Below are 25733 nucleotides of genomic sequence, written 5' to 3'. Positions count from 1 at the left end.
TCAAATTTATATGTAACACATGCTCACAAAAAACAAATTCAAAAATTATCGAAGAGAACACAAAATATTGCGAAATTAGTTTCGTTTATTTGATTCGTATCGTGCGTTGCTTGTTCATGTTCGTGAGCATCAGCGAAATGTAGGAAGTCAAGAGATCGTCCATCTTATAACCCAGCGAAGTTTCGCATAAGAGTTTCGAGCCTCGCACGAGGTTTCCTATCGTCATGTGAAAGTAGGTGTTGCCAGACGACCAATTAGAGATTCTCGTAAAGGGATGTGTAATCAATATGTCCTAGAAATATATGTACAATGAAATTATTAACAGCCAAATTACTATAATAATGAAAATAGATCATGTACTAATTGTAAACATACTGTAATTTGTCATTTTATATTAATATATATATTTTATATCGTATACATACATATCAGGTGATTGCATAAGTTCGTGTAAAGATACTTAAATAACTTTTATGTTGTGTATAATAATATAACATGAACAGTGACGAATAAGTACGTGAAGAAATATAAGTTCAAATAATTTCTCGCATTTTCAATCAGATGGAAGTAGAATTAATGAGACAATATGACGGACGGTTTTGTGTGTGTATGTCTGTAATATAGAATTATTCTCAAATTTATATGTAACACATGCTCACAAAAAACAAATTCAAAAATTATCGAAGAGAACACAAAATATTGCGAAATTAGTTTCGTTTATTTGATTCGTATCGTGCGTTGCTTGTTCATGTTCGTGAGCATCAGCGAAATGTAGGAAGTCAAGAGATCGTCCATCTTATAACCCAGCGAAGTTTCGCATAAGAGTTTCGAGCCTCGCACGAGGTTTCCTATCGTCATGTGAAAGTAGGTGTTGCCAGACGACCAATTAGAGATTCTCGTAAAGGGATGTGTAATCAATATGTCCTAGAAATATATGTACAATGAAATTATTAACAGCCAAATTACTATAATAATGAAAATAGATCATGTACTAATTGTAAACATACTGTAATTTGTCATTTTATATTAATATATATATTTTATATCGTATACATACATATATACCGTATATATATTATATAAACATTATTTTATATCTATATTTTATATATAGAAAGAGGAGGAGAGAAAAGAAAAAGAGAAGAGAGAGCGGCGGAAAGGAGGGAAAGGGGGGAGGGAAAGGGAAGAAGGGCGGAAAGAAGAAATAGAGGAAGAAGAGTAGGGGGAGAAAGTAATCTTTATTACCTTTGATTGAGGATGTATTAGACTCACACCATGTTTGTTGATGGCGATTAATAGTAATTCGGGATAGTTCGGTTCCGTGCTTTGTTTCACTTCGAAAAACGCGGAACCGAACGTCGGCCATCGATATACGATTTTTAGGAATGTGATTTTTGCATCTTCCGGACTCATGCCTACAATAAAGTATCTTGATAAATCCAGTCTCTTTTTATAACGCATATAGGTTCTATCGAACTATGCTGTACTTTTTACTTACCAGCGTCTTGATTATAAGCAGCAATTATCGATCTCTTCCAATCGTTAACAGTTTGTACTTTAATCAAATCACCTGGTATGAGTTCTCTTAACATTTGCCTGAAATTAGTCGATATTTTTCTTTCATGTTTTATCAGATTATTATGTAACGTGAAATACTTACGGGATTGCTTGTAATTCTTGTTTGTTTTCGCCGAATCGTACTCTATATACCAGAGCTGCTAACCTCGAAGCTTCTTCCTTCATACACTTATGATAGCCTATACATTGAGCGATAAAAACGCGCGAAATGTGATTTATAATTATATAATACTTTACAATGTACAATTAAATACCTGCCATTACTTACCTCTTAGCAACTTGGGAAGTTCTTGATGGAAATGGAAAATTAAATCAGCATTTCTGTCTTTACCGGGAACTGTATTTGTCCAAAGCTTTTTCATAAAGAAGACTTGATATGTAAATTGCGGCATAACCCCTTTGAATAATCAATTGATTAATATATACATATATAAAAATGTATAAATACATGTAAAAAAATAATAATTCCTATTAAAAGTTGTAAAGAGATGCATACCATCTCGTGACGGTCTGGCTTTCCTGATCCAATCGGTCAAATGTCGTACGAAATCAAAGAAGAAATCTCCTTCTGGGACAGAAATGACTTTATCGGCGATCTTAACAAACAAACTAAAACCTTCGGCCGATCGCAGATTGAGTCTCTGCGCAATGTTCTGGCAAAAGTCTTTCGCTCTAGTAGATGAGTCAACTTCGAACGCCTATAAACGGAAATGTGATGGTCAAATGATTGTCAAGAACAAAATTGTTAAGATTGCTTATCATATATAAGTTCAGGTAAGATTAAATAATAAAAGGTACATACCTCGTCTGTATCATCTGGAAAATAGACCTTGTGAAATATTTGCGTTGTTTTGTGCTGGATAGCTTCAACTTCTACTTGATGCGGCGGATATTTCCGTTGACCATTGCGCAAGGTTTTCTGTAGTCTCTGTAAAGAGTCTTGGGATATAGGATGGCGTCTTGTACGTAGGAACAGAGTTAATTCCTGAAATAAACGATAAAACCATCGACTTTTCATCAAATATATCATTGATAACATCCTATGGAGAAATTTAATTCGTGCTCGAAGAAATTTAATGATCAGTGTGATAGCTATATGTATATCGTACTTTCAAGAGGCTCTGACTGCAAATAAACAGTCCAGTGGCGAGCCACATTAATTCCCATCCCCGCTCTTCACTCAATCTGTTGCGATTATCGGTGAGTTGTTTCATAATCTGACAATAAATTTCATCCCGTAAAATCTCATTCTTCAACGGTCCGTCAAAGATCAGATCCGTGTATTCGTTGCCGATGCGCGGCCGTTTTGTCGGTAGGTCGCCCATATACTTCAAAATGGCGTTGAAGGCAAAGCATGCTTCTTCGGCCAATTCCTCCTTAGACACGAGTTTTTTTAAAAGCGGTTGCTTTAGCGGTTCTCTAGAGTGATGCCATAACTCGTCCGTGTGACCACGTCGCGCAGATGTTAAAGTCAGCGTCTTAGACATCGTTCTCTTTGGTGGTGTTCTAAGATAAAAGCAATCGGAAAATTATCATGAGTCATCTAATTCGAAAATATAAGATATAGTGTTTTGTAATATTTCTATTTACCTGAAATGATCGATTGCGTATTCTAAAAGAGTGTGAGGTTTATCGCGCGAATCCACGCCGTTTATCTGCTGTGGATAGAGCCTGCGAGTGTTCTCCGTGCCTTCGATACTAAATAAGGCCTGAAAATTATTATTGAAAAATTAGAAATAAATAGTTTCTATAAGTGTTACGCGGCAGAAGAAGATTAGAGTAGAAAGAATATAATATTGCTATGTAATGCGTCACATACAACTCTATAACTTTTATGTGGAACATTTTTTTCTAAAATGCGTATTTTTCAAAATATTAAAGAGTTCCGATACTTCTTGTATACCCGTATAATTCAGACATAGAAAGTTTCTGTAACTTGACATTTTTGATCAGGGACACAAGAACTATAACATATCACAAATTCAAGCAAATTGACCGACAACGGTTTTTTTTCATATGAATCGTACGTGGTCCTTTACGTATCCGTTTTGCCATCTGTGTCTGGCTTTTACTAGAGTCCGGGCAATTTAAATTATATCTCACATGAGAGAGAAAGGCATATTAATTTTTGTATGTTAAAAAAGAAATAGAAATGAAACAAAATGAGAAACAAAAAGTTGAATTACAAAAAGAGAAAGAAAGATTTCGCGTGCAGAAGAAAAAAGAAACTTCACGAAAAAAACAAAAAATAAAATATAGTATTAATAAATATAAATTATTTGGATTTTTTTTCTCGGAAAAAAATGATTAAAAATCTACAGTTTTCCGCATAATGAAAATGATCCATACATTGACGTACCAATATATCGTTGGGTGGTTTCGTTAAGGAAGGCAATACATAGACAGTTTCAGCCGGAAAATCACCCTTTTCGCCGGTTCTCTCGCAGGCTCCGATACACCATCCTGAGTTAAGTACCGTCTCGCCGGTGCTCTCATCCTCGAGGACGATGAGGTCGCCTTTTTGAAAGTTCAAGAACGACGAAGTCTCACCCGGCGATTTGTAATCCTGGAGAGCTATGACGAACTTGCTGCGCTTCTTCAGCCCCTCCAGGAAATACACCACTAAATCGCGAATGTCCTCTGCATTCGGGCTTTGGAATGTGAACTCTTCTCCTCGTACCGTTGACAAACTGAATGTTTGTGTAAACATCTTGTTTGTTCTGCAAAAGTATCATCAAGTTTGAAGTGTTTTATGATTTTAAACTTAATTTTTTAGTCGTGCTACGCGTTACATACTTTTGACTAGATACGGTGGTAATTTCAGGAAAAGATAACTCTAGGAGCACTTGCTCCTGATCGTCGACGACATATACTCCGGTCCAATTGACAGCTATGATAACGTCGTTTTTAGGCAGGTTCGGTCCGGAATTTCTGTAAGCTTCATAGAAACGAGAAAACAACAAAGGCCACTTGAATTTCGCATAGCTGACTATATCCTCTTTAACGCGTAACGCTGGTACCTTCTCTTTTAAGTAGTAACTCTGAAAATAAAACGTCAAAAATATCGATAAGTTGACGGATTGTATCTGTCCACATTATTAATACATTTTTCATGATTTAACATTTGAAAATTTAGAAAAAATATATTTTTTGCCTTAATTACACATGAGAAATTTCTCTCTTTTAAAATAATAAAGAATTTGTTTTCTATTTGTTTTTTATATATGTAAACATTCTTTTTTATTAAATAACATAATATTAGATTTACATTAAAATATGTAAAATTTATCTATTCAATTTCCTACTAAAATTATTCTTATATTTCTTTTTATATTTCTTCTCATATGAACAGATTTATATTAATGCTTTTGTACAATTATCTTTTATCCTATTATACGTACATCATGTACAACTTTCACAAACCATATACTATTTGTTTATTGAAATTCTCGTTTAAGATTTACCTTCTTGTACGCTTGCAAGACGAGGTGCCCCCATCGATCGATCGCTTTGTCAATCCCCGTTAGACAGTAATCTGGTATGTAATTGGGCAGAAGGGTGTACAGTCGATCGATGTTCATGTCAATGTGATATTCTATGTAATATTGCTGCGCTGCGATCATCGCTAAATCCTCCTCTTTGTCACAGCGATATTCGCCAAACTTGACGCCGCGCACCACCTGCTGATAAATCAGATTCGTGGCCACTTGATCCTCGGTCGGCTCATGCCAAGGTGCAAAGATTTCCTTCCTGAAGAATAATCTCCATGGAGCGTTTCGCTCCTGAGCGCCCTGCTCCTTGGCGTACTGCTCGCATTGAGAAATCGCATCCATGACATGATCGCCGCCGCTGCCCAAGGACGATACCTTGTCAAACAGAGCGATGTACAAAGAGAAGCCGAATTGGTCCCTCAGCGAGATTTTATCAGACAATTGGTTACACAATTCCCTAGCGGTGGTGGCCGAATCGGCTAGCAATGTCTTCGTGTTACCGTCCATGAAAGTGATCGGCAACATAATCGGTTTCTTCGACTTCGTGGCCTGAAGTTCCAGCCAGCTCGGCGGTTGATTACGCGTCCCGTTGTTAAAAGTTCTCTTCAATCTGTCCTCGCAGTAGGGCGCGTAACCGGGTGGTCCCTCTCTGATAAAAGCTCGCAGATAGTTGACAAATTTCTCCGAGGGCGCGAAACAGCCGACGCAAAGGGACAGCAAAATCCAGCCTCGCGCGTGCGACGATTTGGATGGATTATTGGTCAATTGTTTGCAGATCTGACAATATATTTCGTCCCGTAATTCGGCGCGCAATATACCGTGGCCGATGATAAAGTGCAATTTCTCGAGGTTCGATGTTGGTCTGGCTTCTAACCAGGATTGATAGCTATCGGCAGTATATTCGTCCTCCTGTAATCTTCTTCGCACATCCTCGCCCAGCTTATTCTTTCGCTTCAAAGTTAGCGACACGAGCTTGTGCCTGATAGAGCGTGGTTTTTGTTTGAGGAATGTTTCCTGTAAAAGATACAGATATTGCTGTAAAGTATAGGAGTTTTCTTCTCATATTAATATAATTGATATAAATTTAATATCAATTATAAAGAGAGAGAGACGTCCATATATACGTACAGGGTCCATGCCCATCATCTGAGCTTCCTGAAACTCTTTGCTCCTTATAAAATTCCGTCCAAGCGTTGCTGTTACCTTCGACATCACTGAGGTCGTGTCTCTGTCCATAGTATGAAATCGCGGCTCGGGTAAATCGCCCGTAAATCGAAGTATAGTTATCCATAGAGCCTGAGCGGCTAATTGGTCACCTTGCGTATGTAACGGTAATAATGGATGTTTGAGCGGTTTTCTCGAGTATTGGTGTGTGATGTTGCCCTGAAAATATGTGGCCGCGAATTTCTGGAACTTAAATTCAGATAGATCCTCCTCATCCTCTGAGATCATCTGAATTGGGCTAATTATCTCCTGCTGATCGGCTTTTGGTGCAGGAAGATCCTGTAACGAATAAAGAAATCACATTTCCTATGCATTGACGAAAAAAAGATTTTTTTGTTCTCATTGAATAAATAAAAATTTCTACTATTAGATACTAGTAGAGCAAAATTACTTTTATTTATCTTATTTCCGATCCTCATCGATTTACGTATAGAATCAATTTTTAACAAGGAAATATAAAAACATTACGACTTACGTTAAATACAGATGTTTCTCTCGCCGGAGTCGGAGCCTCGCTGCTGGAGTCTGGCAAGAAGTCAAACATGGCTTCGACTAGTTTACTATCATCGACCGGTTCGTCTTGTTTCTTAGCTGCGTCGTTAATCAAATTTTTCTTAATTTCCATTCGCCGTCTGTCTTCGAGCTCCAGTTCGATTTCTTTCCGTTCTAGCTCTTGCATGCGCTCCTAAGATTTGTACACGCAAAGTCACAAAGAATTCGTAATAATTACGTGAATTGTGATCGTGACTTGTTAAAAGGAACTGGTCAAAGTTCTCGAGAGATAATTAATGTTTTCGCTGTAAATACGAGTTCTTGCTAGTTTTTATGCTATTTTTTATACATATATACGTATAATAAAAATAAACTTGAACTTGAAGTTGTGATACAATATAAATAGCAAAGAAAAAATATTGATCTTTTATTGTTACGATTTAACATTAGATAGAGCTTTTTTTACTTTCTATATTACTATAAAAAATGAGAAATTCAGTTTCTTCGTTGTTATAATAATGAATATAGAATGAGAAAATCACGTTCATTTTACCCTGTAATTTTGTTCCGCGATCTCCTTGGCTCGCTTATTGCCCTGATCCTTTAATTCGCGTTCTTCCTTCTTTCGTAATCGCAGCGCTTCTACATGCAATCTATATTCGTATTTAGTCTTCTTGTATCGTCTTTGCGCGATCAATCTTCTCACATGCGCCTGTATCTTCACTATAGCCCACAACTTCTTCTGGTACATCTTACGCACTAGGTGACCTCGTGCTCGCGCCTGAAGTGCTACGATATGGCCGCGCAAGTGCCTGAATCTATGCGACAACACGCGTGACCTGATGAGTGCCTGTAGACGCATGTAACCGATCCGCATGCGTTTGTATCGTTGACGTTGAGCATAACCCCGCCAATACTTCTGCACGATCTTTGCCGCCATCCTCATCTTCAGAAACCTTCTCCTATAGACCCAGCCGCGAATGTTGCGCTGTAATATCAGAATCTTTCGTGTCAGTACACGGTCGCGCTCCTGCTCGAGAAAGAGATCGTGAGCGTCCTTAAGAAAAACTTTGGTATGCCCAAGCTGATAATCCGATCGGCCTAACACCGCATGACAAATTTTTGAAGTCGCCGCACGACAGTCCACCTAAGATTAACGATACAAGTTTTTTAGTATAAGAGAATTGAGAGAGAGAGAGAGAGAGAGAAAAGGAGGAGAGGAATGTATGGGTATGTGTAGGCGTGTTATTAACAAAAAAATAAATAAATAACTTATCTGACAAATTATTTACCTTGTGCGCAGGTGAAATACCCGAGATAAGAAATCGATATCTTTCCACGAACTCGTGGAAGGAATGACGAATAGGGTAACCAGCCCGACGAATCCTGATGGTTTCCATCATGCCGGAGTATCTTAATTGTCGACAGCAAAGACCTCGATCGAACATCTGGGATCAAATTTTGTGTTTGTAAAGTCGTTATGATATTACGACGGAATTAATTAAGTAAAAAAAAATATTATGAGAGAATGCTTACCATCGGTTTTTTATATTCGTTTGGCTTGATGCACCTTATGAAGAAAGGTTGGCAACTGCATAAGGTCTTCATGAGAGAATCCAGCGATTTTTTAAATTGCGTCGATAATGTAGGCGCTCTCTTCCTAGTTTCCGATCCCATTCCGATGTCTTCGACGAAGCAAGCTTGGAGAAATTTATTCGACGATATGTGAATAAGCTGCAATAGGTCCGCGCTGAATGTATCCCTGTTTTTCTCTAAAAAGCTCCTAGTGTCGTAAAAGACGACCCCCGCAAAATGATTCAGGCCGAAAGACGTATTGATGTCCGATTTAGGTTTCAAGTAATTTCTATGACTGCCGTGAGTTTTGTGGATTTTCGCCAACATGGTTTGATCTGTGCCCTGAAAAAAAAAATGGTATAAACATTTAAAGTTACGAATAATAAATAAATATTTTTCAGTTTTTGACAATTCCTTTCCGATTAGAGATTTAAGAGATTTCAATGATTTTCATTAATATCTTTTTTAATTATTTTCTCAGCCACATTAAGTTATCTGAAGCTTATAAAACAGAGCATTCGTACTTTCGGAAATTTCGATTCCTCGTCGATAAGTGCCATAATGTTGAGTTGCTTGATAGCTATCAGATCTAAAGCGTCCTGGTTATCGACAAATTCTATATGTTGCCAATTTATGCCTTCGTGATTGTATTCCTCTTGTTCCAATTTGAATATATGTTGAACGAAGAATTGCTGGAGATTCTCGTTGGCATAGTTGATGCAAAACTGCTCAAAGCTGTTGTGATTGAAATTCTCGAAGCCGAAGATATCCAATACGCCTATAGCACTACGGGAATTGTTCTTCGGCCTGTATATGGCCTCGTTAATTTTCTTTACAATGTGTATAAATAATCGGCCATATATACCTTTCACGAACGCATCTCTGATGTCGACTGATTGATCTCTCGACAATGTGGAAACCTACGAATGAAAAAGTTTCGACAGGATACGTTGTGATAATCCGTTTCTAATAAAAATTTTTATTCACAATCTTACATATGAAAAAAAAAATACTTACTACTGTCTCACCATGTGCAAATATAGTTCTGCGAGTGAGTGCGTCTATCAAAGATTGTCCTGGCACTCCCAGTAAATATGCCACTCTATGTACATTCGTTTGTTCCGTTATTTCCGTAGCGTCCAAATTATCTGGAAGTCATGAATGAAAGAATTAGATCTGTCTTGTCAACGATATATTTATAATAATTTGCGTAATTAAGTTTCATACCTACGACGGTGGCTCTGTACTTTATATTGCCCATGTGTAATAAAGCCGCAAGCAATTTAAGCACTTCCCAGATTTCCATATCGGAGAATAGCAAAACCTTCATAGCCGATCTTATGTCAGCAAATTCGGCCGCGTCATCGCGCCCTTCGCAAGTAATGCCGCCACCCTGAAGATAAAAATAAATTATGTATATTGAATATTGATAGAGCATATGTGTAATAGAAAGCAAAATAAAATATACCGAAAAAAAACATTTAAAAATTCTTTTATATGTATAAAATAAAACACAAGCGCGTCCGATATTAATATAATATTTAGTCGATATAGTAATGTGTGTGTGTGTGCATATAATATATTTAGGCAAGAATGTTATTTCCGGGACCCTTCAATTTGATAGGTCATTTTCATAGGATTTTTATCAGAAGAAGAATGCTGCAAACCACAATGCGCTACAATCCATATATAGTTTTCGAGATATCGATTTTTAAAAGTCGTAATTATAGCAATACTTTCGTTACAATTGATGGTAATTTGATACCATGTATGTTTTATAAAACATATTCTTAGCAACGTATTCTTTTCATTTATTTATGTGTAGAAAAATCGAATGCGTAATCGATGTTATACATGTTCGAAAATTACGTGGTATACTTCTCAAACTTTATTTGTTAATAACTTTTGAATAAACAACGACCGCCGGCTAAAACCTTCGGAATGTTGATCAGGGTCATGACCTTGACAACATATGTCAACATCACTATTCTGTGGGGGTGGGACCTTAATATGCATAATTACCAAAATTAAAATTTATTATATTAAAAAATTTTAAGAAAAATCCTATGAAAATGACTTCTTGCTAAAAATTTGGAAATCTCAATATTTTTTCAAAAAAAATTAAAGTTTTGAAACATCGATATCTCGAGAACTATTGATCGCATCGTGGTTTGCGGCATTCTTTTTCTCTGTAAAAAATCTGTCAAATACACTTATCAAATTAAGGGGTCCCGGAAATAACATTTTCCTCTATATTTAAATATCATCGTATATTTTTTAAATGTGCAGCGATAAATTCGCCACTCAATTAATTAAATTGTTTTTAATGCGTTTATTATGATCTACATATATCTTTCTTTTCATATATTTTTACAGAGGAAATGCAATATTAGTGTTTGTGAAAATACGTGTAGAAGTGTATTAAATTGACAAGGAGATTAAATTTATAAGAAGACTATACTGTATATATATATTGTATTATTCTTATGTTGTTTTATATACATCTTTTTACTATTATTATTATTATTGTTATTATTAATTTTACTTACTCCTATGAGATATTTGTACGTCGATGCATCCTCCAGTTCAAGCTTTTGTTTCTCTTCCCTCGAAAGACCGGCTAACATGCAATAAAAAATATGATAATTTCTCTCATCTGCGCTTTGATATACGATCCGTGACTTTTCCAAAAGATATTGCTCTATCTTGGCTCCTTCTATTACACCTTGCTCGTTGAAGTGGATATCAATGTATTTGCCAAAACGGGAAGAGTTGTCGTTTCTCACGGTTTTTGCATTGCCAAAGGCTATAATAAAATGTCGTTCGACCATCCATTAATTAATTCGGCCTTTAATTTAGACACAAGTTGATTATAACAATTTCACCTTCGAGTATCGGGTTCGCTTCTAAGATTTGCTGTTCGATCCATGAATGCTTCCCGCTGATCGCTGCTAAATATTGCAGAATTAATTTCGTGCTTTCTGTTTTTCCGGCTCCGCTCTCGCCGCTAAAATAAACGATTTTTTTCATTAATAATACAAAGGAAAAGATTTGTATGTGAGTTATAATATATAATCTGCATAACATGTATGCTCTCTCTTTTATAATATATTTATTTATATACAAGGTGTACCCGGATTAAATGGCCAAATTTTAAATATGAATTTAGGACCTCAAAACAAAACAAAAATTTTTCTGTGGAAATATGCTCGCGAACACTTCGTTCAAGAGATATTGACTTCTTAAGTTACAGAACTATAAGAATGAATAATGTCGTTCACCGGATTTAATACCATTAAATCTTTTTGTATGGGGTGTTCTCAAGCAAAAAGTGTATGAAGTACCTGTTAATGATCTTAAATCATTAAAACGGAGGATAGTGCAAACGTGCGAAAAAATTACAGACGCACAATGTCAGTCAGCCACTCGTTCTCTCATTGATAGGTGCAATGTTCTCCGGGCTGGAGGCCATCATTTTGATATATTAAACAAAACATTCAATAATTAAATTTTGATTACTATAAAGCAATAAAGAGGATAAACCTATATTATTTCAAAATTATTCATTCCTAATAGTTCTCCAAAAGTCAATATCTCTTGAACGAAGCGTTTGCGAGCATACTTCCAGAAGAAATTTTTGTTTTTGTTTTGAGGTCCTAATTTCATATTTCAAGTTTGGCCATTTAACCCGGGAACACCCTGTATAATTATAACTATCCTCAAAATAATAAATATTATGCTTGAAATATTAAATATTATCTTTTTTGCAAACTTCGTTTATTTAACAAAATGTCATTCAAAATGATTGATCATCAAGCGTTTTGTGAAGTCGCGCATCATAAATCGTCTTTGACTTCCGTTTTAGTGTCACATATGCAGAAACTCTCCGGACTCTCTCGTACCTAATTACTATGCACTGATCTTGGCCGTATCGGTTCATGTGCGCATAACTATTATCGCCGATGGCGAATATGTGAGGTGGCAGCTCCCCGATTTTACGATCCTTGTAGAGTTTGATTTGTTCTGCGGTATAAATAGGCAGTATCTGATATGGATTGACGGCGACCAGGATGGAGCCTGTGTACGTCTGTAAAATTATTATGTTCGCATTGTTATACATTATGTTTGCGACATACGTTTGTCGCATTTATGTACCTGCCTGATTTCGCTCAACCGTCTCTCTTTGATTTCTCGCCCTTGTAATGCAATAAGATTACTTACGTAAATGAGATTCTCGTTGTAACGAATTAATAAATTTCGCAGAATTCCCGCTTCATGGAGGTCTCCTAAACTGATCATATCTTCTACACCTTGCACCGAAGTGGCATGCATGGCCTTTATCCGTCTCTCTGGTGTTAACCATTGTTCCTGCGGAGTTATTTTCTCGTCGATGAATTAAAATAGAACAATTGGGCATCTTAGAAAAAGTGCGAGCAATGAAATTCTTTACATTCTTCACGGCCGGATTTTATTTTATTTTTAGCGAAACTTTCGTCGATGAATATTATTTTTTTAAAATTTTATGGCATCCGAATAGATAGTATCCGATTAATCAAAATCGATAATAAGTCTCGAATTTGGAAATTTTCTTAATAAAATACATTTGCAATTAAAATTGAGAGACTTTATTTCTTAATTCGTAAAAGATGTTTTTGTAATCGCTTGCGTTATATATGTACTAGTACAATATAACTTTCAACTTTATAAAACTTGGAATCTTTGGATCAAAAAACATTGGATCTTTTTGCGATACTATTATTCTAACGATTAGATAAAAATCTCGGATTTTCTTCCAAAGTAAATAAAAATATACACGACAATAATCTTATAATAATACCTTGTTATCGTCGTCCTTTACTTGGATACGTCTGCCTTCTGCTGAAATTACACGCGCTCCGATCGCGACATCAAATTCTCTTCCTGAGATTGGTTCTATCCATATATAATCCCCCTGCAAAGATTTCAATATATTTACACGTCTTCCTGTTCTTCGCAAGAATTTTACCGCAATATGATGCGGTTCAATGGAAATTGTGTGATTTTCGTAAATGCATTTCCTTCCGTGAAAACATTACGTTCGAGCATACACATTTTATTAAAAGCACATGATCTCAAAGTGTGGAGCACAACACGATTGTGTGATAATTAACTTGTTAAATATTATTACGCATCATCATTAGGATAATCATGGTAACTCAACATGGTGTAATACAGAGTCCGCATTTCTCCATTTTTATATTTATTTAGACATTTCTCCATTTATTTAACAGGCTGTCTACTTAAATTTTGCAAAAAAAGTTCCCCAAAAATTTCCTTATGTATTTTTAAGTTTCCTGAATTTCCTGAAAATTCCCTGAGATATTTTTTGTTCAAAATTCTAGATAAAGAGAATATTTTAAGGATTTTTGGGTGCAACTTTCTAAAATAAGTTTTTCTATTGTACGCGTTTTCTAATGTTTTTTACTCATGCAAAAGAAAAACACAAAGTCATTTAAGTTTCAAGTACTAGATTTGCAAATGTATTGAAAAAAAACATAATTTTTATAAGATTTTTCATTTGCATAACATTTTCATTTTTTTATTACTAAAAATTACAATAAAAAATATGCACTACATTTTTTGTTAAATTTAAGAAAACATCGATCACATTGACCTCACCATGAAAAGGTCACTCAAGGTCAAGTCCATATTTTTATCATGTGGTCCTCTCGAAACCATGCAACTTTTGTTTGAAATATTTTTGTCTATCGGGCTCAGTTTTCGAGATATTCGCATGGATTAATTAAAATGGTCCACCTTGTATATGTATATATGTATATAAACATACATATAATTCATAAACTTTGGTTTATGGGCGGAGCGTCAACTGCCTACAATACAAGGTGATTCAAAAGATTATTGATAAATTTCAGGAGCATATAGAAGGATCGGAATATAGCAACATTCGAATAGGAACCCATGTTCTTCAAAGTAATCCTGAGTCGGTACAAGCCTTATATTGAATGTAGTGGTCGCCACTTCAAACACCTTTTGTAACATTGTACAGTATTATTGTGTTCATGTAACCTTTGCTTAGTTATTAAAAAGTAGTTTGTACAAATTAAAATTATTTCTATCATTGTTGTCGACGATGTAGTTCCTTACATTCAAAGGTTTGAATCATTCTGTATAAAAATAAAATTATCAAAGAGAGAATTTTTGAAAAATTCTCCGAATCCTAATAAAATTCCATGAGAATTCTCTAATCTTTCAAGTACAAAAAAATCTCCGGGAATTCCAGGTTTTCCTTGTTTGTAGTTTCAGAGACTGGACACCCTGTTTAATTGTCATTCGGAAGTTTCCACATTCTCTGCAATATTAAAGCATTCGGATTGAGACAATAATCATCATATCAAAGAAGAATATTAGACATGTTTCTATTTTTATTATTTTTCTTATTGTTAATAAGTATCCATAAAGCAGTTTCTACGTATGCCTACGCTACTGTTAGATACGTACGACATACGTACATGTAACCTAAATAATTGTCGAAGGTAGTGAACGTGGCGTTAGCGTTATACATGGACGCAGTAATTCGGACTGTATTAATAAAAATGTAACTCGCGTTAGTAATTTACGTTATTGAGCAATTGAACAAATTGGATGGTAGGGATTTTTATGGCAATAAAAAATTCTCGCGTTCGCAAATATATACGAAAAACGAGAAATAAGGATCAATCAACGCGAAATATGGAATTTGCATTAATGCGAAAGAGTATCAGGTCTAAATTGAGTTATGATGTACCGTTGTAATAACTGTATGCTTTACCATTTGACGTGATGCGTGGCGCAAACGAGTAAAAAGGTGTTATTTCACAATTATTTGCACAATGTGCTTTTTTCTTATACCGATCACTTCCAATCTTATTGAACTGTGTCGCATATTAGATCGATTCGCTTTCTCTTTACATTACTATTGGCATTTATAATATAGTTCAAAAAAGCGCAAGGATTCCATCGCGCTCAAATTTCATACTTACTAACGCGTAACATTAATGGAGTGTACTTATTTAAATGAGATATAAGCACTTCCCTTCTCTTATACAATCTAAGTCTAGTAAAAAAGAAAACAAAGAAGATGTGTTATTTATAGTCAGTCATTGAGAAAAGAAGAGAGAAGATCAGAGTCAAGGTATGAATGCGTAGAATGTGATGTGTTGTGCTCTGTATAACTGCTTCAAGAAATATCTTATAATATTTTAACTCATTTTTAATTAAACCTATGTTTTCATTAAACAGATATTTTTTACAAATTCTGTAAAAGTTCGATTTAAAAAAAAAATTGCCATCCTCAAAGGGTTAAAAAATCCTTAACAAACAATGCTTTCGGATGCTCGGATCGGTTATGGTTTTAGTTCTCAATAATCATATATCCGTTAATCAAGCGCGATTGAAGGTTTGGCAAGCGAAAGTAAAACTGCTGGTGGAAGCAAAAGATAGAAGGGGCTTTTATTTCAAGACGAGAAACGGATGAGTTCTTTCGATGTTCCGGTGAAATGAACAATCGGAACGTATTCGTGTATCAAGTATACGATCTCCGTATTCGTACCACAGAAAGACTCGTGCCACACATAGATACTACACGCGCGCACCAATGCAAACAGTTGCAACATACGGAACTGCACAGAGCGTTTCGTGCAGTGGGAGTTCGATGAGCTTTAATGAAACCGTCTTGCTTAATTTAATTGCAGATTACTCACAATTGACAGGTAAGAGAAATAAAGAAACTAATAGTAAAAAATCAATTTTTTTTCTCGAAATGTTGATTTTCATTGTCATATTTTAAACATTTGTGTTTAAAACAAAAATTGTTTTGCATTATAATATTCGCTATAAGCCAAGTCAAAAATGGCAACTAATTCTTCAAAATTTACAAAGGATGCAACGCATTTGAATAAATAAGTCAAACAAACTTTGTAATTTGATTCATTTATGCGGTCTACGCGTATTTTAGCGATATTGCAAAAAATTAAAATAAAAACTATTTAAAAAATCATCGTTTATCACAATTCTCTTCAATTTGTTCATTCAAGTTAATTATGATATCGAATAGATGTAATTGGATTTAATTCGCAATAAAATGAGAGACAACCATATGGCACATAAATGATCCGCATTATGTTATGCGACAACTGCCAGTTTCACTTGCGCGAGATACGAAGATAATGCTTGTTCACAAAATAGTAAAAAGCTGCCAATTATGCCTAATTAACTGATCACCCATTTCAAAATTCGTGCGTCATCTGTCGTTCGCGCGTCATATGGAATTCAACACTAATTTGTTAAGGTAGTATCTCCGCGGAAGTGTTTCTTTAAGAATTTATTAAAACTTGGCCTACACATTATTAGATATGTTATCTAAACATCTGTACAATTTAAATGAGATTTACAGTCTCTAGACCGAGATATTTACACTTGAAGTTGGCATGATTTACACGTAACCCATATACAAAGCATGCACCAACGACACGTTTTCAATTATACCGTAAAAACTACATTTACAAATGGAATAAAAAATGAGAGAATGCTAGAGAGAAATTTCACGAATATTCTGACAAAATTAGAGGATGATTTACCGTTTAATTTTGAAGATACAGAATACTTGAGAAGCATGATTTATTTGGTATTATTAGACATATTAGGCGAGCGAACGATCGCGTGGAGAAGGAAAGGAATGACAATGAAGCACAGCGCAGACAGTTCTAGCAAAAAATTTACTCCTACCGGCGTGACAAAAATAATTAATAAAAAAAGTTTTGCAATATTTCTATTTGTATAATATTTAGTATAATATTTCTTGTATTAGCATTAGAGAATATCACGTCAATATTATATATTTTATAGATTTTTCTATGATGACTTAATTAAATTATCGATCTCTTAGACGTATACATGGGACAAAACTTTTGGTTGTGGTTGTCGCGGAGGTACTAGCTTAAGATTCTATCCCAAAAGATTGAGCTGTGAGGAAGGCTGGAGGAAGGCATACTGATTACTGGCGCGTAAGCTTGTGTTAAATAAAGTTTTGGACTTCCCGCGCATATTTTCTTTTTGGATTCCTAGTAAATAGTTATTTTCCATCCCGTACATTTCATGTAAATTTGACCGAGCAACAAGCTATGTATCGGTTATCGTCTTTCACAAAACGATCTTTCGTTTATGTATAATACATTATATGAATTTACTGATATAAGAAAGCCAATGGACCAAAGTCCTCTTGATGTCTATAATCGTTTTGTACGCATGACAAAATACCGTATAATCGATCGTCTACGTTATCCAGTTTTTTTTCTTCTTCTTTTTTATGCAGCGTGTTCTTGGTCGTCATTGCATATTAACGATAACGATAACATAAGCGTACATTACAAGATATATAAATAGATACAGAAACTATCGCCGGCTATTAAATATCACTAATCAAACGCACATGGATTTGCGCAATACTATGCGCGGATACTTTATTTTTCAACTATTATCAATTATTATCAACTATTGTTTTTTTTTCTCTCAAAATTTATGCCAGTCGAGTATGGTTTCTCACATAGTCAATTCGTTCGTAAGATTTCACTTTGACACAGATTGATCATTACACAATTAGAATATCTTATGCTTGAAATATTATTTGCATATTGTTTAACACTTTTCTGGCGCTATCAAATCGAACACCTCTCCATGTACTTTTTTTTTTACATCTTTGATCACAGAATATTTCGAGAAATGTTGATTTTCTTTTTTCACGGTTTGTGTAGCGTCGACGTGGCAATAATTTGAGAGAATAAAAAATTGTATGTACAAAAAGATAAGAAGCAGCGTTTTATTTGCTGCGTTGTCCGTCGAAATGACTACGTGAGCATTATTTAGCGGTACATTATTGTTTACAACGAGAGAACACGATGACTCCCGTTCGGTTATTTTCACTCGTCACAGATTCCTACTGACCGTGTTCGAGAATGACGAGGAAAGCAGTAAATGTAATGGATTTAAACTGCGCGAGATTGCAGCTTCATCGAATTTTGCTTGGTTTCGCCATTCGATGGATCGACGTATTTACACGCAAGTTTCTATCGCTTTTCACCTGCGGAAAATTGTTCGCGATATCCTTGTAGTTATGATCAACAAAGTACAGATTACGAACACAGCATAATATACATATATGTATAAAACATTCTGATATAACATACTGTTATGATCATATGTTATCAAAATCCATCAAGTAGAAATCGGTCAGATGAAAATAATAGTCTATTTATTACCGTAATATATATATATATATATATTGTATATATATACATATATAATACGAATAATATTATATTAATTAGATGACAAGAGAGTAACAGAGGTTAGTACAAAAACCTACCCGTGTGACGATGACCATCTCTTAAGTCGTGGTTGTCGGCACTCCGCCTAGAAACAAAAAAGAAATAAATAGATATATAAAACTAAATCATGTGTGTCAATCATGTACGTTTATAATTTTAGTTAATAAGAGATTTTTTTAAAGACTCTCTGCTATAAAATTTGTAAATTTTAGAAATGCCTATCACGCGGGTATCACATATACAGGGTGTCCAAAATTAGACCGACAAACTTTAGGTGGTTATAAAGTACACCAAAACAAGCCAATTTTGTCAATAAATCCGTGTCCGTAAATAAGCCGTTTTGGCACTAGAAAATCAAAGACTAATAAGGGCAAAAATCTTTGAAAACAATTATTTTTTCAAAATTTTAGTAGTGTGGTTAAATAGAGATGTTTTCACCATGAAACTTTTGTATAAAACATTTTTTGAAATCTCGAATAATTTTCGAAATATATCGAGAAAAACAAAAAGCCGCTCTACATATAAAGGGTGATTTCATCCGTTAGAATCGTTTTTGGGCTACAACTGGAAATTTCTAAATTCATCTGTAAAGTTTCATCAAAATCAGAATTTTCGGCTTCGCGAAGTTCCCTTGTTAATCTTTGATTCTCTAATGCCAAAATGGTTCATTTGCGGATACGGGTTTATTGGTAAAATTTCCTTGTTTTGGTATCCTGTATAACCTGAAGTTTATCGGTCTAATTCTGGGACACGCTGTATATATGTGTAAAGATTCGAGAGAAATATGATATGAGAGAAATTTGCAAGTTCGTAAGAATTAATTGAAACTGTTAGAGGAACAATGTAAAATCACTTGAACTCGCGAGTCCCAAGAATTTGACGATACTGTGCATCGTACGCACGTGTCGCTGCATCTATTTCAAGGAAAAAACATCCCTATAGACATCGGTGATGTCTGGCGGATCACCGTTACTATAGTAGCAGCGCAAAACCTGTTCGCAAAAGTGGGTTAGATAGTTTACGTTGCTGAGCCATACGGCCTCGATGATATCCGTGAATCTTCTCGAGATCAATTTCTCATCCGGCGCGCACAGCCATCTAATCTGGTCAAATACTGTCGCATGTTCAGATCCGCGGATCGTCGAATCATGACCAATCCGATTAAAATCAAGATTAAAAAGCGTTTTATAGCCATCGTAATTTTAGTAACATATTTCTGAGCTCAAATAAGACATAAATATCCAAAGACGAAAATGTCGAGATTATATTATTTTTTAAATAGAATGCACTTTTTTATAAAGTTCGTGCGTTCAGGCACGACACATACATCGCTTATTGTTAGTAATAAAAATGCTCCCCTTCTCTTATTGTTTATTATCGAAATAATTACGTGTACAACGTCGAAATGTTTCGTTGACATGAGTCATATTTAAATGCAAATAACTAGTAAGTATATTACATGTGCAGATAATAATAATTATATAAAAATATTATAAAATGTTAAACGTTTAATGTGTAATGAACTGTTCAAACTATCATAAAATGTCATATGCGATCAATTTCTCTCATAAAAATGTTTTGCTCAATACCAATCGGTATAATATTTTTAATATAGAGATGTTATACAACTCGGCAATACACAATAAAATATATTACATATATCAATACAAATGCAAAATTTGTGTGTGTGTGTGTGTGTGTGTGTGTGTGTGATATTGGTTTACTTATTTCTATTGACGAACTTTATCTACGCGGTAAGCTGTCTCTACTGATGTAAAATAAAAATATTTAAATATTGAGCTTTTAGTTATTTACAGAATTTATGTGTTTAGAATCTTTCTTGTATTTATGTATATAATTCGCCAGAACATTTTTATCATACTGACACTGGTGGCAAGCTGGTCTGATCAAAGCATATAATGTTCGTTGCACTTTACGCAGATCTTCTTTTGTAAGATCTTTTCATTTAATTTATATGTCTTTACATACAATTAAATCACATTCATTGTCAGTTTACTCATAGAAATTTATGAATCACAAAAATTGAAATTATAAAAATTTAAGAAATTTATTCACGGAAATTTATGAAATTTAGTTACAGAATATTTATGAATTTTATAGAATAATCTTTGACCACCGCGTCATGTGTCTCAGAATGACTCCAATCAGTTTTATAGATCAACAAGGGTTAAGAAGATAAATGCGCGGAGCGTAGATAATATATTAGATAATTTTTCTCAAACCCATACAAACCGAAGAATAATTGTTGGAAAATAATGTAATATATATGTATAAATCGTAAGTTTAAAAAAAAAATTCTCACATGATGATCTAATTGAGGAAAAAATTAATAATTTTATGTGTGTGTGTGTGTGTGTGTGTGTGTGTGTGTGTGTGTGTGTGTGTGTGTGTGTGTGTGTGTGTGTGTGAACTATATAATAATTATATTTAAGCTTCTTTCCACGACAAACACATACATGCACATCACTCTCTCTCTCTCTTTCACACACACACACACACACACACGCGCGCGCGCCGTTTTACGATTATAATGCAATCTATAAAACATAGAACATGGATCCATTCTTCGATATTGGAACGGATCGTATTGATAAAATTTAGTGAAGTGCGGAAAATTCTATTCTCTCTCTCCAGATGACATGCAACGGGGTTTGCGCTTGGCTGCGCAATACATTTTAGAAGAACGAATAGGGTAAAAGACAGCTAGAACTATTACTGCTCGTAGATTGAACCCGTAAACTGAGCAAATATATATGCTTCGCATTATTATTAGGATAGTCTCAGCAGTTTGCTTTTAGCGGAAAAATTGAATTTATTAGACTTGAAGTGGAATAAAAGATAATAATTATATAAATCTATACCAATAAATTTAAATTTAGATTTTCAGGGACATAAGAATCCTCTAATTAGGATCTATCTCGGGGCAAAATTAGAGATATTATAGAGACATTAAAAACGCGACTAATCTGTCTATCTAATTTTCATCGCCGCACAAGTTTAGACTAATTGAATGTAAAAAAATTTAATTATTGATTAAATGTATGTATATAGTCAAAGAGATTTTTCATTTGCACATTTATTAAGAAAAAAACTATGATAGATTGGCGGACTTCTGGTCGCGTTTGTTCTAAGAATACGATCTTGACAAATCTTACTACATATATGATATTTTTTTATGTTAATTACAAATATGTTTTGTGTTATATACACGCGTGCTCTAGCACATGCAAATTTTTCAGCAAATCGCGAATAAACAAGCTTTATTTATGCGATCGTCGCGATCGAGTATTCCACTACCCGATATAAAATTGCATTTCAATTTCATTCTTGATATCTCGTTTGATTTATTGACATATAATAAGACTTGGCAATTTTTAGTCATTTATTGCATTATTAATTAACCCTTACAGGTGACACATTTTTTTTGCTCTGTTCCTGGTCACATATGTCGCAGTTTTAGCCGTCTCAAAGTGCTTGAAAAAATCTACAAAAATGTATATATACTCCTTGACATCTGTGGAAAAATAATCATGTACAACAAAATTTAAAAAATAAATTTTAAACATTTTTTGATAAATATCTATAAAAGGTGACATCAATTTTTTTTCATTTTGATATATTATAAAGAGTGAATTTTTCTGAGTAATTTTTACTTAACAACTATGTGGGGGTCGCATGTAGTTTCCGAAATAAAATATATCACTTTAAAGTATTGAAGACATATGATGGCAAAACTTTACAAAAACGGACTCAATAACTTTACCTTGACATATATTGTCAAAATCGCTGTCCTGAATATCCTCCAAAAGATTTCAAACGTTCCTCGTTGTTTATTAAAAAAATACTAACAAAAAAATGTCCACAAATTATATGTAATTTTCAGAGATCATGTATATTTTATAAAATATATTCTTAACAGATTCATTTATTTATGTGTAGACAAATCAAACGCGTGGGCGGGGAAGGGCTCTGCCCTTCCCTCTGCATCCCGAAAAAAACTAACCTAACCCAACCCATGTCCGAGGGGTAAATCTTTATTTTAAGTAATAATGGTAATATTTAAAATAAAAATTTACCCCGCGTCGATTGTAGAATAATATAGAGTAATGTTTGAGTTGTAGATGTATACGAATTACTATTGCCCCTGCCGAATTAAAATCGTTGCTTTCGTTTTACATACATAGACATTCGTGTCTTGCCATGAACTTGAAGCACGGGCGTAAGCAGTCGCAGTCATTGACTTTGAAAATATCCGCAGAGAACGGTCAGTGGCGTAGCGTCATGTGAGCGAGCAGGAGACTTTAATGGGTGATCGAACGAGGCGTTTTTAGCGCCGGGGAAGCCTGTATAACTTATGTTAATCCTTATGTGCATCCCTTACAAGACAACTTATATATAGATTGAGACATATAATGTTTCGGAAGCCGTATTTCCAGTAATATTGGTATCGTAATCACCGTAATTATCGTAATCACAATTATTAAACGATAATTAATATTTAAAAAAATATGAAATAAAAAGCACTCTGATTTTGACACGCGCGAGATGTTAGATATCTGTTTATTTATCTCTCTGCTCTCCCTCTGTATGTGTGTGTAGTGTGTGAATAATCAATTACAAAGAAAATAAATTTATAATTCTTACAATTTATTAACGCGTAACGTGCATTGTCAAATTTGTCACAAGTGATATATTTTCATAAATTATTGATGGCGACATATTAAATTAATATCCGCGATATACAACTTCAGTATACGTTAGAAAATTATCAGAAATAAAAGAATAATATTTATTGCTCGAGAAATGTGATGTAATAATATATATATTAAGTGTATGTGTGTTTGCGTGATTGTAAAACTCATGTCTTTGACTTAAAATCGATTTATCAATCACTTTATCTCATAGTTACATACTTATCTCTTACTATTATCACAGCACCTACCGCGCGCGCGATATTCATGCTGTGTGATCAAAGCAACTCGTTGTTTTTTTTTTGTTTTTTTTTGTTATTAATACTACCGTCAAGTCTTGTCGTAAAAATCTATTCGATTCGTCGACGCGACATATGTAGTACAAAGTTTAGCGTTATTTGTGGTTGTTTGTATATTATTTCACATCTCAATCATAATCTTTTTGTATTAAAAACTGATGACCGAGAATTCTGGTATCTATCCGTAAATGCGACGCTTGATAAGAAAGAGCTTTTTTTGAGAATCTTTTTTTAAAGAGCAAATTCTGCCGCGAGAGATGCTTTTGAAAAACTATTTAAATTCAAGATTCCTCCTAAACGTGCCTGGGTCGCATTATAAATCATACATTTTTATTAATATATTGATAATGATTTCTGATAATCTTTTGCAAATTTTTATTTCAGATTGGGCACGCCAAGTTTTTGTATGTCACTTTAATCTTAACCCTTTTCGTTCCGGGCCTATCTGGTTATTAAGCTTATGATTAATTTCAAAACAAGTCGAGTTTAGCATGGGACACTTTTAAATTCGAAATTGGTGATCGATGTGATCAACGTTATTGCAGTAAGGATTAAATAGTTTTATACTTTACTATTTGTAATAAAATCCGCAATATAATAGTGCTATTTTATATATTATGCAAAATATTTATTTGGAACATAATAGTGTAAATTCATAATAAAAGTAAAATGCATTTTAATTTTCTCAAGAGAATCTATAATATTTCTATAAATGCAAGATTGATTTTATGACAAATATTATTTCAAATTATAAATTCTCACAAACTGAATTGCTTCCAAGTACTTAGCTAGTTAACTATTGATTTCATATTTAGTTTTTATTTTTTATTTTTTAGGAGAAAATTTTTTTGTAAGTTTGTAGAGGTAAATATTTTTTTTTAACTTTTTGTTGTGTACAAACTAGGATATTTTTTATGTACTTGGCATGTATTTTTTTACTTTTGTAAGGTTTTTTTTAATGAGTGAGACTGTTTTAGTGGGTAAGACGGTCTTTTTTGAGAGTATTTTTTTAAAGAGCAAATTCTACCGAGAGATGCTTTTAAAAAACTATTTAAATTCAAGATTTCTCCTACACAATGTTCCCGCTTTTTTCAGCGTTAAATAATCCTCGAGAATTCTGATCGTGCAATGGCGCGTGAGGACGTATTTCATCAGCAAAATGAAAAATCGAAATTTTCGTTGCGGTTCTGTTTATGTACTTTCGCTTGTTCGTTCGGAATATGCTCTTTCAACCTGTTTGACTCTGATGGTTCCCCGGGATAATAAGCTAGTCACTCCTCCATAGCTCAATCGCCGAAACAACGGAAGGAGCCAGGATAGAAGAGGGGAAAGGGAGATTTGTGAATCCCCATGCGTGAAACGGAACTTTCAACAACGTACCTGTTGCGAGTAACGAGAAACACGACGAGAGCGGCTTATATGTCGACGACACGCTCCATTAAAAGGCACTATACACTGGCACTACACACTTCCGACGTGGTGGCGGGCAACTCTCTTCTCATGTCCGGTCCCTATAGGGATCGGCACCACGATGATGACGGGCGAATAACGAGCGAGCGAATGCAAGATGTATGCGCGAGATGATAGACTGAAGTCTAAGCGAATAGGTAGGTGAGAGATAAGGTAAGGTAAAGTAAGATCACTAAGGTGATGAGATCGTGCGCGGGACAGCCAGTGGCAATTTACGGAGTCGCGACAACCAAGAGCAGCAGTCGTCGTTCAGTCGTTGTTCCAGAGGATAGATTACGGTGAACCGGCACATTAATACGTCCGCTCGGCGAGCTTCGGTTCGGATCGGGTGTGCCAGACTAGAGGCTAGCCAGGCGAAGATAGTAGCGGTAAGGCCGCACGCACTTCGGGTTTCCCCACCGAACACTCCGCATCCGCGACGGTGAATGGTACACTATCGTAGACAACAATACGAAGCCAACTGTGGTTGACCGACCGTTCGACTCTATACCAGAGTTGCTTCCACGCTGCCAGATCAGTCCGCTAGATAAC

At 34.7% G+C, this 25733-nt stretch overlaps 1 protein-coding gene across 1 annotated transcript; it reads right to left on the bottom strand.

Annotated features, from left to right (window-relative positions):
• Positions 1-458: 458 nt before the first annotated feature.
• Positions 459-25733, bottom strand: LOC115238533 (myosin-VIIa). The gene is made up of 27 exons (XM_029812458.1): positions 25113-25733; positions 18760-18806; positions 13198-13311; positions 12582-12728; positions 12263-12447; positions 11246-11367; positions 10910-11166; positions 9588-9753; positions 9378-9508; positions 8885-9280; positions 8322-8702; positions 8078-8233; positions 7339-7932; positions 6769-6978; positions 6198-6572; positions 5043-6083; positions 4375-4619; positions 3938-4298; positions 3169-3287; positions 2688-3084; positions 2381-2563; positions 2075-2276; positions 1847-1975; positions 1661-1757; positions 1499-1596; positions 1246-1415; positions 459-924 (listed from the first exon to the last, which is right to left on the bottom strand). The coding sequence occupies exons 2-27, from the start codon at positions 18775-18777 to the stop codon at positions 718-720; spliced, it is 6501 nt and encodes a 2166-aa protein (XP_029668318.1). The 5' UTR covers positions 18778-18806; positions 25113-25733; the 3' UTR covers positions 459-717.

This window comes from Formica exsecta, unplaced genomic scaffold, assembly GCF_003651465.1.
Source record: "Formica exsecta isolate Colony F162 unplaced genomic scaffold, ASM365146v1 scaffold343, whole genome shotgun sequence".
Taxonomy (NCBI): Eukaryota; Metazoa; Arthropoda; class Insecta; order Hymenoptera; family Formicidae; genus Formica; species Formica exsecta.
This window is presented reverse-complemented; position numbering and strand designations above follow the sequence as displayed.